The sequence below is a fragment of the Equus caballus genome, chromosome 17, assembly GCF_041296265.1.
Source record: "Equus caballus isolate H_3958 breed thoroughbred chromosome 17, TB-T2T, whole genome shotgun sequence".
Classification (NCBI taxonomy): Eukaryota; Metazoa; Chordata; class Mammalia; order Perissodactyla; family Equidae; genus Equus; species Equus caballus.
This window is the reverse complement of record NC_091700.1, coordinates 49,517,430-49,534,836: the sequence shown is the minus strand read 5'-3', so window position 1 is coordinate 49,534,836 and position 17,407 is coordinate 49,517,430. Positions and strand designations below refer to the sequence as shown.

The 17,407-nt window shown below is 36.8% G+C and overlaps 1 protein-coding gene across 13 annotated transcripts in view; it reads right to left on the bottom strand.

Annotated features, from left to right (window-relative positions):
- Positions 1-17,407, bottom strand: part of ELF1 (E74 like ETS transcription factor 1) — a 108,447-nt gene that overhangs the window by 31,044 nt on the left and 59,996 nt on the right. For 11 of the 13 annotated variants that reach the window (XM_023621662.2, XM_023621664.2, XM_070239839.1 and 8 more), the window contains exon 2: positions 13,775-14,073. In XM_023621662.2, coding sequence (XP_023477430.1) covers positions 13,775-13,846 — 72 coding nt within the window. In that variant the 5' untranslated portion in view covers positions 13,847-14,073. Of the gene's footprint in view, positions 1-13,774; positions 14,074-14,664; positions 14,754-17,407 lie in introns of those variants that run through there. The other 2 variants (XM_001492891.5, XM_003363202.5) reach the window with 2 other exon arrangements.

Sequence of the window (17,407 nt, the reverse complement as noted above, 5' to 3'; positions counted from 1 at the left end):
TTAAAGCTCCTCAGGTGATCCCAATGTGCACGCGTGGTTCAGAACCACTGATCTCAAGAATTACAAGATTCAAAACTGAATTCTCCAAATTCATACAACTCTAATTATCTATGCCAATGTCTGAAATACTAGTCACTCAAAGAAACAAACAGTTATATTATTATATTATGAGATCTTTTGCTGTCGGGTTATTGCAGATTATTTTCCCATTTGTTTTGGAATAGAATCAAAGTAAATCACAAATGATGGGTGGGAATAGAGAGGGAAGACTTCTTGGGATTAAAAATCTGTCAAAGATCAGAGTTTTCAAAGCCTCAATTTCCATAAGCAAATTAAACTGTAGTGATAAATTGACTTTCAACTGTTTTGTGACTTTACTGAAGGTCTTAACAGCTCCAGAGAGAAAAATACATATATCAATTTCCCTTTCTATTAATTTTAGGTAAATTTAGGACATGTCTTGAGAGCAAAATGTTAATTTTTTTAGCAGCAATATTAAAAATTAAACCAAGTTTAAGCAGAAAAGAGAGACAGTTCCCCCCAAATTTCAACACTGTCCACTATATAGTTGCCATTTGTGGTGGTTGATGATGTATGTGGCAATACCATCAAGTTAAAAAGAGAAGGAAAGTGACCAATCTGTAAACAGTACAATGTGTTACCACCCTGACCAAGCTTGCTTATTTCCTCCATACACCACAATCCAAGGCCCTAGGTGGATCTTTAAGAAACTATGGATCATTATTCCAACTCTATTAAGTAAGTAAGTTTATTCAACAGGTTTTGGGTTAGAATAAGTAAAAGAATGTTTAAAAAACTTGTTTGCTATGCTTCTCTAACAACAGAGCTCAATCTGGTATGTAGTTGTTGTGAAACATCCTGCCAAGACGCCCTATGAAACAGCTTAAAATAAAATATCTATCAAATGTTTTCCTGAAAGAAAAGCAGGTTAAAAATAGTCTTTAAAAATTTCCCCAATGTATATTCCTTTTTTTTAAGATAGGTGCAAAATGAGCACATTTTCAAGTAGTTTATACCATCTGTCTGCCTCAAGACAAGGTGATACCAAGAGTGGGGTGGGGACCTTACTCCTCCCCAAATCTTCAATAGCCTCCCCCACTCCAAGGCCACTCCAATAAACACAGAACTAAACACAGTGCACTTGCTATGAAAACATGTTTGAGACAAATTCCTGGGTCCTCTCTTCCAATCAGAATGCTGCCCCAAAGCCTCATCTCACAAAGATACTGCCTGAAATGATTTCTTTCACCGTTGATTTAAAAAACACAAACCCAACACCTTACTCTAACAGGACACAATCAATCTGACAATATGTACCACGTAGCAAATACACTAGAAATACACATGGTGAAAACAGGATGTAACAGTAAGTGCTCAGGCTCTAGAGTTAGAACGACCCTATTTCAGGCTGGCCTGCACCACGCCCTGGGTGTCCGAACTCACGCAAATCCCCACGATTCCGCATCATCTATTAACAGAAATATAAACAAATAAATCAAGTATTAAGAAGGTTAATGAAGAAATAAATGAACAGCTAATAACGCAAATTATCCACTAATAGAGACTCTAAAGGAATGTTACTAAATCAGAATTGAAATCCAGTATGTTTAGTACATAAGCTAGGTTACTTTGAATATACTCTGAGTGCCTTTGTAACCCTGCCCTAGGACTATTAGAAGATTGTAATATAGTTCTTCTAATCATCTAGTAATAAATTCAACATACTATTCTACCACAGAAAAAGGGACGAATACTCTCTCTACCACAGGGTGATTTGTGAGAACCAAAGTGTATGTGGAGAAGACTTTGTAAACTAAAAGGCTCTACGAAATGTTAGGCAGTACTATTTTTACACTTTACTCAAGACTAGAGCAAGTAATGGGTTCTTGGCACAGAGGTTAACATGCAAAGCAGCATCAGGGCACATAATTTAAATACATGCTTCTGTCAGTCCCCTCAGTTTCCAATGGCTCTCCTTCTTCAATATCCTAGGTTTTTATGCATTATGTACCTTTTATAAATATCATGATGTAGGTAAACACTATATTATAGCCAGTGGCTTAATATAAGGGAAAAATGATTCAAATCTCTGGTAATTAACATAGTCAAAGTATTTCCTTAATCTGATTAAAAAGAAACTGCGTGCTGTGTAAAAAGTGCTCTCCTACGAGAGTTTTTCAATATAATGAACAATAAAATAGAATAAAATAAAATGATACTCCTAATGTTGTAATGATGATGATGAAAACAGCTACTATGTTAAGTACTTAATATGGCTCATCCCAGTTAATCTCCACAACTCTACATGTTTGGTTGATACTGGTCAACCAGCCTGGAAGAGGCAGAGCTGAACTCTGAATCCAGGCAATTTGACTCCAGAGTCCATAATCCTCTTGATCCTACAGATAAATTAAAGTCATAATAAAAGTTTCATCTCAGTTAAAGCTTGGGTTTAAAAAATATTTATCTTCTCAATGAACACTATATTAGAGCTATAGCTAAAAAAGTCTGTTTTCTTTCTGTTGGCTCCAGTAGAGATGAGCGTTTCTGAAGAAGCCTAGCTTCTCTCTTGCACAGCATCATGAAAAGTAGGAAGGTCTAAGTAAAATGGTATTTTCTCCAGACTTCCCCAAAACAAAGCTTGAAATTCCACTGTAAATCCCTGTGGAGTTGAGTTAGCTAAGTCTAACCCCAGTTTAGGTCTTTCATGACAACTGGCCTTCTTTAGTCTTTGCCCAGAATTTTCTTTTTTTCAGCCAGGAATAAATTACAACTTGGCCATGTATCTCGAAAGTAAAATAGTCACTGAAAACAATCTTGGTTTTCTTATTAGAGTGCCTGCTTTAAAAGTTTAATATACTGGTGGTGTGCGTGTGTGTGTGTGTACATGTGCGTATGTGAGTACGTGCATGAGTGGCTAAATGAGAACAGAATCAGTTATGAGGTGAAAAAAAAAAAAGGTAGATTTTGGGAGGTATAGTAAATCTTAATCAGGTTTAAATGTTTACTTACAAACTAACCAGGTAACAGCACACTATCACCACCAGATTGATGACTCAAAGAATTTAAATAAAATCATAAAGAGGCAATTCCTGCTTCTAAAAGCTGGATTTGACAAGGATCTCATATGGTATGTTTGAAGCAGAGACTAAAATGAGGCAGAGCATCCCTGAATATGCGCAGTTCACCTACAACAAAGCCTTTTCCAGGATGGAAGTCACACTAAGCTGATCACAGGCAATGAGAGAAATTAGAGACACTCCCCCAAAACTGAACAACTCCACGTCAAACTACGTCAAAACAAGCAACGCATTATGTTAAAGGGGAGTGTTCCCCTACAGAACGAATCTGCCAGATTTTTAAAAACCCAAGTGACAAGTTTATTGGTTTAGATATTCTAGAACCAAGCCAGTCATTCTCAAATATCAAAGAATAAATAAGAAACATTTTTTTAAAGCTGAATGAATTTATCTAACTAGTATCCAAGTCATAAAAATTGTTTTCATTACCTCACTTATTCAAAACAATTGAGTAATATACAGTACATATTGGAACACAACAAACTTGAAAGCCCTTTCTTGATTAACTCAGGCCATTAATACAGCAACTGCCACATTTATTGACTACTTCCTTTATGATAGGCTCTTGCTAAACGCTTTACATAAACATTTAATGCTCAGAACCTTGGGAGATAATTCTTTGATTTTTGGTGGAGGAAATCAAAGCTCAGTGAAATTTAAAAAGTTGCCTCAAGTCACACAGCTAGTAAGTAGTGGAGCCTGGTTCCCAAGCTGGGGTTTTTTTGGGGGGGGGGGGGAGGGGGAGGAAGATTAGCCCTGAGCTAACATCTGTGCCGGCCTTCCTCTATCTTTTGTACGTGGGATGCCTCCACAGCATGGTTGACAAGTGGAGCAAGCCTGTGCCCAGGGTCCAAACCGTGAATCTGGGCCACTGGAGCAGAGCACACAGGACTTTAAGCACTCAGCCATGGGACCAGCCCCCCAAGCTGATACTCTTGATGCTGTATCACAGAGACTCTTAATTGACAAGAAACATCAATTTTCAGAATTCAATATTATGTTGAAGTTTTAGGCAGTTGATCTGGATGCACACAAATCAATCACTTTTTAAAAAACCATCTCCCAGGTAAATCTTTGATACCAAATTATTTCTGAATGTGCTTACGTGTTGAAGCAGGCAAGGGGCGGGAGGAGTTACCAGTTACTTGAGCTTCCCAGCAGCTGCCTTCCTAAAGATAAATGCAAGTTTTCCCTAAATGTTCCCTTTGTTTTTGTTTTGTCCATATGAGGAAATAAGGTGGAATGAGAAAAGTGCACAAGTCATACAAAACCCCAGAATATAATAAATCTTTAAATAATCACCTAAAATATCACTTTTAGGAGAGGAAGATTCTCCTTCCCTAGCTCCATACCTCACAACTCCTGGCCAACCCCCCTGGTCCTGCCTCATACCTTCAGTGCTCTTTCTCCCAACAGTCATATCAGGTGGGAAAGGATTAAACAGATAAGCTCACAAATGTATTACCAGTCATTACATTATAACAAAATTCTTCTTTCCAAAAAAAAAAAAAAGGAATTGCCCTAATATTGAGAACTTTAGTTACTGTGTAAAAAAAAAAATCCTGACTGTACTCTAACTTATTTCATATTAGGCATATTAGATTTAGGAACATGACTGAGGGCATCACTTTGTTAAATTCATACTCTAACCAACCATTACAACCAGTTTTCTTTTTACTTCACTTAATCAAAGGACATCATCAATATTCTCTAAATAGTGTTGAAGGTGACCCTAGCTTAAAAAGAAAAAAAAGGTCAATAATAGTAACACTATCTGTTTATATATGTGTAAAGTGAAACGGAAAGTAGGCATAGCTAAACTGAGATACAACAGAGAGGTACTAATATCCTTATTTATCCAGCAAAGCTGCCCTAGGTGACTGAGTTCTTTCTGGGAGAACCAACACTGCTAACTCTATCCCCAACAAAAAGCTGACCAACACAAACCACATTAAAGAAAGAGCTTTCTTTTGAAAGGTATACAGAATGGATAAAGGTAATGTGGTGTATCCATAAAATGGAATACTATTCAGCAATGAAAAGAATGAAGCACTGATTGATACACGCTACAACTGGGATGAACCCTGAGAACACTATGTTTAAGTGAAAAAAGTCAGTCACCAGAGACCACACATTGTATGATTTCATTTATATGAAATGTCCAAAATAGGCAAATCCATAACGACAAAGAGTAGGATTAGTGATTGCCAAGGGCTGAGGGGAGGAGGAGAGTAGGGCATAAAAATGCTCCAAAATTGATTATGGTGATGGATGCACAACTCTGCTTATCTAGAAAAACCACTGAAAAGCACACTTTAAATAGGTGAATTACGTGGTATGCAAATTACATCCAATAAAGTTGTTATTTAAAAAAAAGGTAGGGGCCAGCCCTGAGGTATAGTGGTTAAGTTTGGCATGCTCCACTTGGGCAGCCTGGGTTTGCCAGTTCGGCTCCTGGGAGCAGACCTACACTACTCATCAGCAGTGCTGTGGCAGTGACCCATGGATAACATGGAGGAAGACTAGCAACAGATGTTAGCTCAGAGCTAATCTTCCCCAGCAAGAAAAAAAAAGGTATACCCAGGTATATTAGGCACAAAGACTATCAACCTGTAATTACACTAACAAGTTAACTAGAATGAATAACATTTTTCTGTTTTCTAAAATCATAAATGTAAAGTATAATAATTCTTCCGCATTTACAACTACTTTTTTATCCCTTAAATGTATCAGAGGCTGGTATTATTCAGGTATAGTAGTTGAAGGCACGAGCTGGATTACAATTTCCAGCTTTATCACTTACAGGCAAGCTGCTGCTCTTCTTTGAGCCTCACTTTACTCTTCTGTAAAGTGAGAATTACAGTACCACTCCCTAAGATTGCTGTAAGAATTAAACAGGATAATCCCTGTAGAGCACAGTGCACAGAACAAAATGCTCAGTAAACACGAGCTGCGAAAATCCATCAATGAATGTCTCTGGAGCCCCTCTAGTCCATGTCCTACACTATGCAATGATCTCATCCATATTCATTTTTAAGATGTTGTCACAGGGCCTCTGTGTGATGGCTGGGTGACACTTAAAGACTCTGTAAGAGAGAGTAATAAAAAGTTCCTTCTCCCCTCACCATCAGCTTTCCTGCCAACACTACTCGGCAGGAAGATAAGCCAAGCCAAATACGAGGCCATGGGCAGGGTTGTCCCTTCACATAAACTGGAGAGGGCCTCAGGCCTTTTCGCAAAGCCAGACTTTTCCCAAAGACAATCAGGCTTGTTCTGGGGGCTCTATGCTTCCGAATCTACAAGCAACCTCTGTATGTTAGTTTTACAGACAGCCAAGCTTTCAATGGATCTGATACAGTCTGATCAGTGAAGATTAAAAAAGAGGGCAAGAGGAACAGGTAGCCTGGTCCATATAACCTGGAACTGTATGTAAACAACAGAGAATCCACTGTGTCCCTGTACAGGTTAGTAGCATCATTCCAAATTGCTTTTTTTTTTAAAGATTGGCACCTGAACTAACAACTGTTGCCAATCTTCTTTTTTTTTTTTAAATTGATTTTTCTCCCCAAATCCCCCAAGTACATAGTTGTGTATTTTAGTTGTGGGTCCTTCTAGTTGTGGCATGTGGGACACCATCTCAGCATGGCCTGGTGAGCGGTGCCATGTCCACGCCCAGGATCTGAACCGGCGAAACCCTGGGCTGCTGAAGTGGAGCAAGCAAACTTAACCACTCGGCCTCGGGGCCGGCCCCCCCAAATTCTTGTTCTCCACAATGCTGGTCCTGAACAAGTTACACACAGAACACTAGCAAATCACTCCTTCTACTCTAATTTTAAGGCACACTTAATCCCCGACCTTTCACCATTCCAGCTGAAAAAACGGCAGGTTGGTGTGATCTATATCTTACATACGTTTTCTCAGTCTACAAAATACAACCTCACTCTCAAGATACAACCTCGTCAAAAACTCTCTCTGCAACTTGAAGGAGTCTCCCAAGAAACAGGAAAACTCTACATAGATATTTACTGATTCACAATTTCAATTATAATTTTTAAAGATTTCATTTTTCTTTTTTCTCCCCAAAGCCCCCTGGTACACAGTTGTGTATTTTTAGTTGCGGGTCCTTCCAGCTGTGGTGTGTGGGATGCTGCCTCAGCATGGCTTGATGAGTGGTGCCATGGCTGTGACCAGGATCAGAACCAGTGAAACCCTGGGCCGCCAAAGCGGAGTGCGCGAACTTAACCACTCGGCCATGGGGCTGGCCCCTCAATGATAATTTTTAAAAGTTATCTGAGGTGGTTTTCACTAAATATGTACAATATAACAGTTCTAAATACATACCAGAAAAAAGATTCCATGAATATTTGTTTCTGATCTTGGAATTGTGGTGACATGGCCACAGTGCCCATGTACTAAGTGAGAATGTGGACAAATAGATCCCAGAAAAATATATAGTGTAGTCAAGAGAGCTGTGGGACAGGTTATCAACTCCCATTCAAAGGTCTTCTGATGTGGTAAGGGCCATAACTGAGTACATACATATCCCACATCATGTTATCACAACAGGATTAAGAGGAAGAAGAAAATCTTTAAGAGGACTCAATCAATAAATGCATTATAAATGATGTTAAATGCTTTGGGAGACATCAGGGGAAGAAAAAGGCAATCCTTCAAGTAGTTTAGCACTTATCTGGGAAAACTAGTAATGTATATATGAAAATTTAACATGGCAAATGTGTGACAACGATGATTATGATATTGGAATAATAGGATAAAGTCATTAACTCCTGAAGGGATGATTTTAGGATAAGTTCCTGGAATAAGTGGGTTTTGTCCTAGGACTTTGAAAGACGATTAGAACTTAAATAGGTAACAGGAATGAATGTGGGAGATCAAACAGTGGGGAAGCAGGAAAGCACTCAGGAAAATTATATAGTAGGCTGGCAAAATTAATGTAGTACAATAAAGAAAAGAACGTGAAATAGTCACACTATGCAAAGCTTCTAACCATTAAGTTATGGCTTTAGATTAATTATACAGTCAAGAGAAATCCATCAGGGACCAGCCTGGTGGCTCAGCGGTTAAGTTTGCACCTTCTGTTTCTCGGCAGCGCGGGGCTTGCCGGTTTGGATCCCGGGTGCGGACATGGCACTGCTTGGCAAAATCCATGCTGTGGTAGGCGTCCCACGTATAAAGTAGAGGAAGATGGGCATGGATGTTAGCTCAGGGCCAGTCTTCCTCAGAAAAAGAGGAGGATTGGCAGCAGTTAGCTCAGGGCTAATCTTCCTCAAAAAAATAAAAAAATAAATCCATCAAAAGTTTGCTGTTCTGGAACACCTCCCCTTCATCTGTCAGATAAACTGGATCTTCCTTCAAGATCCAGTTCAACTGTAACTTCTATGAAGCTTTCTCAAAGCTGCAATGCAGTCAAAGGCTCCATTCTCTGTCTCCACAGCACTCTGTGCTTTCCTCGGTTACACTGAATAGTGATGCCCAAACACTGCACCAGAATTACTGGGCAGCTTGTTAAAAAGACAATAAGGCACTGTTTATTCTTTAGCCTCTAGGAATCAGTGTGAGCCAATTTACACCCTAAGAAGACAAGTCATAAGTCATATAGAATCCAACAGGATTCTATAAAAATATTTGTGGGGGGGTCCAGCTGGTGGGGTAGTGGTTAAGTTTGGCGCACTCCACTTTGGCGGGTTCACAGGTTCAGATCCCGGGCACGGACTTACACACTGCTCCTCAAGCCATGCTGTGGTGGCGTCCCATATACAAAATAGAGGAAGACTGGCACAGATGTTAGCTCAGGGCCAATCTTCCTCACACACACAGGAATATATATATATATTTGTGGGGCCAGCCTCATCGCATAGTGGTTAAGTTCAGTGTACTCTGCTTCCTCAGCCTGGGTTCACGGGCTCGGGTCCCAGGCAGGGACCTACACCACTTGTCAGCCACGCTGTGGTGGCAACCTACATATAATGTGGAGGAAGACTGGCACAGATGTTAGCTCGTGGCTAATCTTCCTCAAGCATAAAAGGAGAAAGACTGGCAACAGATGTTAGTTCAGGGCTAATCTTCCTCAAGCACACAAAAAAATTTGTTTCACTTTCCCAAGCACGTCACCAAGCTTCTCCCTAGTGAGCTAGGTCTGTTAAGCATAAATAACTATGATTTCCTAAGTTCTGTTTTTAGAACCAACAACTGAAAAAACATATAGTGTAATGATAGACCAAAATTATAAAAAGCATTAAACTACCAGCTGTTTTTCATTAAATTAACTTTTGGAAGTTTCCTTCTCTTTAGAACTTGTATCCACAGCCTTCAGCTTTTTTCGTATACCTATACATTTACCAAGGAAACATACCTGTTTAATAAGGTCAAACCAAGTCACCTTAAAATAAAAGTATACTGCAATTCAATACTGACGGTGCTGTCTCCCACAGAAGTGTCTCATTTTCCGCTACAAATATTCCCAGTTTGGAATAGACACCAAGAACAGACTTCTAAATGGTTTGTCAGCTCCAATGATGTTGATATTTCCTTTCCAGCAACCTCACCCCCATCCCTGCCCAAAGAAGTTCTTCAAAGCAAGTTTGAAGAAAGTATGCATTGATATAAGAGAAAATGATCAAGGTGGTGGCAACCAGACATTGATGGTGTGAGTTTCTTTAGACGACTACTTTTATAACCACAGACTATAACTGAAAACAGGAAATATATTCTAATCTAGAGCCTTCAAACAGTGATTTTATAAAAAGCCAACCAATCAAACCAATATAGGATCATAAAAGAGAATAATTATTTTAAAAGACAAATACTTTTAAACTATGAAACATTAAGATCCCAACAGTTTTTATGTAACAAGCTAATTCTAAAATTCATTCGAAACTCTATTCCAATTATTTTGGGAGGTGGGAGGGGGTAATATCTTACCAGATATCAAATCTATAAAGTGATATTAATGAAAACAATGTGATATTGGCACAATACAAAAGCAGATAAATGGATAAAATATACTAGTAAGTTCAAAAGTGAAGTCTGTACGTATGGTAACTTAGATATAACAAAGGTGGCAATCTTAGTGTGGAAATGATAAAACACTCAATAAATGGTGAAGGGCCAACATCTCCATTTGTGGGAGAGGAGAATCATCAGATCCTTAGACCTCACATCCTACAAAAATAGATTTCATATGGACCGAGCAGTTAAACATATAAAACATACTAGAAGAAGATATAAAGAGAATATTTGATAAATTTTAGGGATAAAGAAAAATTCCTAAGCAAAAACCAAAAAAAAAATTGGTAAATTTTATGACAGAAATATTTAAAATTTCTATAGATATTTAAAATATCTATATCAACAAGATACCATATTGTTAAAAGACAGTACGAGATTGGGACAAAATATCTGCATGATGTGTCACAAAAAGAGAGTTAACCATTAACTGTACAGTGAATTAGTTAGAGGACAATGATGCTAATGTAATATCCATAATATATAAAAAATCCCTAGGGGGCAAAAGGATATTAATAATAACTGAAAGAAAATTCAAATGAATGATAAAATTAACAAACAATCCAACAACCTCACTACTAATAGTCAAGAAAATGCAAATTAAAACAGTAAAATATAATTTTCACCTAAAAGACTGAACAAAAAGAAAAGGAGGTTTTCTATTAGTGATGGTTCGGGAAATATACTGTTAGTGGTAATAGAAAAGGACACAGCCTTTTTAAAGAATGATTTGGTAGTATGTCTATGGCTTTTAGTAAACTCAGTAACTGTACTTTTAGAAATACAACAGAAATAATCATACAAGTGTACAAAGATATACTATATAATAATATACGCACACACACACACAAAATGCAATAATGAAACAATAGTGCTCAGTAAATACTAGCTATGCACCAGGCATAGTTCTAAGAGCTTTATATATACCAACTTCTTTAATCTTCACAACAACCCTACAATATCGAGTCTGTTATTATCACTTTGCAGAGAAGGGAACCAAAGCACAGAGAAGTTAAGTAACTTGCCCAAGGTCTGAGAGGTAATAAGTAGTGCAGCAAGGATTCAAACCCAGGTGCTTTGACTCCAATATCTAAGCTGTTAACCACTATAGGTCAACTGCCTCCCAAGCAAGGACATTCACTGCAATATTGTTTACACTAGCAAAATACTGGTAATAGCCAATCGCTCGTGTAAAATAAATTATGTCCGCTGGTAAAATAAATTATGACTCATCTATCATATGGAAAAATAAATTATGTAGAGCCAGTATACATATACACAAATATTTATAATACATTAACTGAAAGTAAGTCACAAAAAAGGTTTAGCATACTTTCATTTTTATCTTGAAAACAACTCTATATGTAGGTTTCTATGTATGTATATTGTTCTTTTGTTGAAGCCTTTGTCTAAAAAAATTATACATCAAATAAGTCAATACTGCTATCTTCTGAGGAGAACAGGATTAGGGAGAGAATAAACAGAGACTTTCACTATTTTATAATTTTCATATTAGGTGACTCCTTTTATAATTGGCATGTTATTACTTTTATATTAAAAACAAATTTAACAAGCAAACAAACAAGGAAGTAGAGTCACAGGTTAGATAAGACCCTAATAAGACTGACACTACTGGGTCTACCCCATGTGAATCAGTTAAGTTTGGTAGGCTCAGGCCATAGATGAAGAACTCTAAACCTAACCAACTGTTCCAAACCTTCTGACACTGATTACAATACAGTGAGATTGGCATAAGTCATTGAAAGAGCATTCAGCATCATTAGTGACAGTCAAATTGTTTGGCTTCAAACTGCAGCTCCACTATTTACTAACTGTATGATTTCAGGCAAGTCACTTAACCTATCTACATCTCAATTTCCTCATCGTAAAATGGGGATAATGGTATTTGCTCACATGTTTAATATTTGTAAAGTCCTTATAATAATACTGTACAAAACAAATATATATTAATTTTGTTAAATAAAAATAAATAACTTAAGAAAATATATATTAATTTTGTTAAATAAAAATAAATAACTTAAGAAAATACGTACATGTGCATTCTGACGTTAAGCTAAGAGTCCCGTCTCCTTATCCAAAGACATTAAAAACCTCTCCAAGATAAACTAAGCGCATCATACCTAGTAAGGGTAAGTACTGTCTTGCAAAACTTTTTTTTAAGGCTATACAGACACATATATGAATATTATGCATAATGTAAAATGTATTTCTCATGATCAAAAGAGTGTCAACGCCACCGCACTAGAGCACACCAGTGAGTGGCTTAGAGTTCTGCCCTCTGCAGCCACATCCCGAGAACAAATCTCACCACATCAAGCCTGGGATCTTTCACCTACGAGGGCTGCAGAGTAAACATACTGTTGTCAAACCTTAACGTATACAGAAACATCCTGTTTTAAAACAAATACAAAACACTTTCTCCTCCTAAAATATCTTTTCTATTGTCTCTAGATTAAATCCACATAACTATTAACATAATTTTAATTGGGACCAAGCAATCCTCTCAACTCACACTTTTCTTCCCTAGCCAAAGCGCATCCTGATTTTAAGCCACTTAATCCAAACGCTCATCTTTTGTAGATTTATTTATAATTTTTTTATTCCATCATGTCAATCAACAACACAAAGAGCTAAGAAATTACAATGCTCTGCCAAAAGTAAGAATCAATTTTATTATTTCTAGTATTTATGTTTCTAGAATAAAAGCATGATATACTACAATTGACCTATTAAAGTTAGGTATTTTGGATTAGGCTTATTTCAATATATAAATCAACTTTATTAGGCATATTTTAAATCTACTGCTCCTCAAAATATTTTTCCCAGTACACTGAGTCTCTCTAACACATAATTTCTCTCACATCATGTCTTACATGCCCAAATAACCTCTTTAAAATGAAGTAAATTATAAAGTCCCAAGAAGCCCTAGCCTCCCCACCTAAAAGGGACAGGAGTGGGGGACTGAAATTAACTTAGATCCTTTTCTCAGTATCTCTCGGATCTTTTTCACATTCTAGAAACAGCAATTTGCACATCTTGCATTAAATGAAAGCCAATTTAGAAATTCTTCAGTTCAATCCCCTCATTCAACAGATGACGAAATCTAGATCTAGAGAAGTAACTTCCTCACAGTCACATGCTTTGGACTAAAATGATATACGGTTAGGGGACTGCTAACATCTTTTCCTCCACTTGAATAAATAGCCAGGGTTATAAATATTAATTAGCCACATACATTAAAACTGTATAATCATAAGAAACTTACAATCACCAGTCCTACGCATTAAAAAATTTACATCTTATTAGTCTGTCCTCTAGAACTTTTCATAGTACTTTGAAATAATTACTTAAGGTATTCACTGTTAAGTCTCACTTTACAGAAAAACAAGCTAACCCCAAAAGTACTACCTCCCTGTTACCACATCAAAGCTAGGGATGAAATTCTTTCTTAATCAATTAACTAGTACTTAACACACAAGATCACATTACCTCCAAATTTTTAATATCTAAATTTTCGCATTAACAAAGTTTCTCCTACTGTCTTCTAAAGTAAATAATTTTCTGATACAAATAGAAAAATCATCATAATAAACTTATTAAAATCCAATTTTCCCTGAGTCTCCTACCTGTTGTTCATCCTCCATGACGTTACTAGCAAATTCAAATACTAGGTCGTTCTGTTGGACAACAGCAGCCATAATAAAGCATTCCCCTTAGATCCACATGAGAAAAATTCCAAACAGGTTCGAATATCAGGCAGCAGAGTCCAGTGACCACTCTGGGTAAAAACCCTCAGCTAAGTCTGTGAAGGTACTGGATATCCAGGTTTTCTTTAGGAAAGGTTCTTCAAATTTCTTGGTTCACTGATATTGTACTCAAACTGAGGCAATATTTCTGAAATTTTTCTTCTCTAGAACTTCTTGGCCTGAAAAACATAAAGCTTAAGTTAGTTATAAGAAAGCAACCATACCCATTTAGAATATAACAGCTGATAGTAAGGGCAGTGTCTCCAAAGTATTTTTTTGGTAATGTTTTTAAACAAAATCAACATGACTAAGGAATATAGGATTTTTTTTTTAAAGATAGACATATATTTTCTTTGAAGACTTCATTCCTGCTAAGATAAGATCACCTCTCATTACTGAAAATGAAGCCATTCTCCCCCTCTCTTTAAACTACAAAGTACCGAATACTAAAAAAAAAAACCCACCCAGCCATAAGTAGGTTTCTAACTGCAATAAAGGATATATAAATGATTTCCTCCTTCCACTAACCCAGCATACCACATACATAGGAACTGCTACTCCGTCAGTAATTTCATCATGTATATTTTTGTCCTAATAGAAATATTCAGACAGTATCCCTGTTAGGCCTAATATATAGATAAGGATTTAAAATCTGTCTAATACATTTAAAGTTTAGTAAGTACTATTTTAAGAGGTTTTAAAAATAAGCAGAAATTAAAGCCCACTCTTTCTGTTCTTTAAAAAGTTTTCTGATAAGGAAAATGCTTTACCATGCTTAAGCCTGTCTTCAGTGGCTTCTTTTTTAATGCACTGAAATGTATCCTTATCTCTAGCACAGGCTTGCAAGCAACAGGAAGGAAACAGCACTTGACCACGTCATGGCAAATTAGAACATGCAAAGAACGGCACTTTACAATAGTAGAAAAACAGAAACGCAACTTAAGAGTGAAAACAATTTCACAGTGGAGGGAGAAAAGTTTAAAAAGTGCCTGCCAAAGACGTTTGCTTATTTAAAAAAAAAGTTACCACTACTAACAAAAGAAAAAGGAAAAAATTAATTTGAGTTTATCATGATTTTATTAAATATTGCATCATATGGTTATGGCCATAAATGTGACATGAAAAGACAAAGATTATTAAAATAATCACATTAAACAACATCCCCTTCTTTGAAACAGCATTTACAATTTTAATTTTAAAGACACAAGTTCAGGAATGAAGTTGAGCTGGTGATCAGTTTCCCGGAAAACTCAAATCCAGCTAGTATGTGCTAGCCAAATCACATACTCGATTTCCTAATTTCAGTAAAGCCAATTCCCTATATATTCTGGACCCTAGGGGCCATCATGGATGACTGTGATTTCCCTAACTGGAAATCAACATAAAATAAGGGTTAAGAATTCAATTCAGGTTATATTTCTATTCACTAAACTAAATTCAAACCTAGCAGTTTCCCACATTCACTCCATCCCTTTTAATAATGAGCTCAACTCCAATGCTGGGAAAACATTTTTATTTTTAGCACATTCAGATAGTTTTTGAGCAATGCTCCATATCTAGAGGGGAAAAAAAAAGGCTTTGACCTAAATTGATCAGACAGATATAAACATAAGACACAAATTTGGCCTTGGACAAATGTCACTTATAATCTTTTCCCTTCAATTATTACCCATCTCAATTCTTCTATACTAGGCTTGCCTTCTTATGGTCCTCTACACAAACTACATTCATTCTTACCTCTCTTCTATTATTCCCCATTCCCAGAATACCTCTCCTACTTCTCAGCACCCATTCACATCTTTTCAATTCTTCAATGCTCAAGTCCCATTTCTTTCACAAAGCCTCCCAAATTCTATGGCTCGACCTATATGAATCCCTCCCTTCAGAAATACAGCACTGAGTGCCCATACCAGGTTACCACTAACTATACATTGTCTCACATTTAAAATGATGTTCCCCTAAATCAACTGAATAAATGTTTGAATGCCTGTTATTTGCCAAGCAATGTGCCAGGCACCAAGATAATTAGAGCAAAAACTCTTTGGGGAAGTAACCATTGTCTAAAATTTCTTCTGTACCTACCAAACCTGTGTGCCCTGTGTGTAATGATAAAAGGATTACATTAATAATGACAGATATTGTTTTAAAAGTCTATCATTAGATATTTAAGCTATTTATACATATATTCTTTATAAAGAATGACTGTAGTACTTTTGATAAAAAGAAAACCATTATCCTAAACTTGAAAAACCACAGTAAGAAAGTATGACCAGAATCGAAAGATATTTCCTTTTTTTTTTTGGTTTTTTTTGAGGAAGATCAGCCCTGAGCTAACATCTGCTGCCAATCCTCCTCTTTTTGCTGAGGCAGACTGGCCCTGAGCTAACATCTATGCCCATCTTCCTCCACTTTATATGTGGGAAGCCTACCGCAGCATGGCTTGCCAAGCGGTGCCATGTCCACACCCGGGATCCGAACCAGCAAACCTCGGGCCGCCGAAGCAGAACATATGAACTTAACTACTATGCCACCAGGCCAGCCCTGAAAGATATTTCCTGATACAGAAGTTTCTCTGTAAAAGGTTAGATTTCAAAAGACTACTCCAAAATCCATTTGTTCTTAAATACAAAGCAACACTGTATCAATGACCAATGTGAACACATCTATGGAAAGTTGATTTTCACTTTCTTTTCCATTATGATCATGTACCTTTTCTTACTTAGCACTTCTACATTGCTATTGTGCTTTAATAAATGTTTTTCGAAAATCTCAAATATAAGGACAAGCAATCAACATATCCACACTTACAGTACACACTAACAACCAACAACAATGAACCCAAACTGAAATGACTGTCCATGATCATTAAGCCATTTCTTAGGATAGAAAGAGATACCTTTACGCTGGTGGGTAGCTATTGCTCATTTCTATACACAAGTTCATAAACTGGAAATGTGGAAAGAAAAGCTTTAGAATTATTTTACTCACTTAATAAGGCCTTTGATCCTCTGTGTTCTTTCACTCTTTCCCACTCATTCCTCTTATCTCAGTAGTTATACAGCCTATGGCAGCAAGGAGGGTTTTAGGAAGAAATTTATGATTCCTAATCCAGAGGTATCACCCATACATATTAGAGGTACTTAAACAACAAAGACCTGGGGTACTAAAATTTGTTCCATAATAGATGAGACTGAATATCTAGATTAACGATTCAATTTTTCATGAGTAAATTGAGTCCTTGTGCTCAAGGTCTCACAGTCTGAAAGTGTAACAGAACTGCAACTAATATTCTCATCTCCTAAATCAGGACTCTGTCCAGGACTACAATATACAGCTGTGCCTCTAAATCTACCCAAATCCTTTATTCCGTAATGGCTTAGAACACAGATTTCTAAGTAAATACATACATCAAATTGGAAAAAACACAAATCTCCATCTCTAGTTCAGCTCCTGATTTCCAAATCCTAAACTATTAGATAAACTATTAGATAAGTCCATGGCAGTATCTCAAAA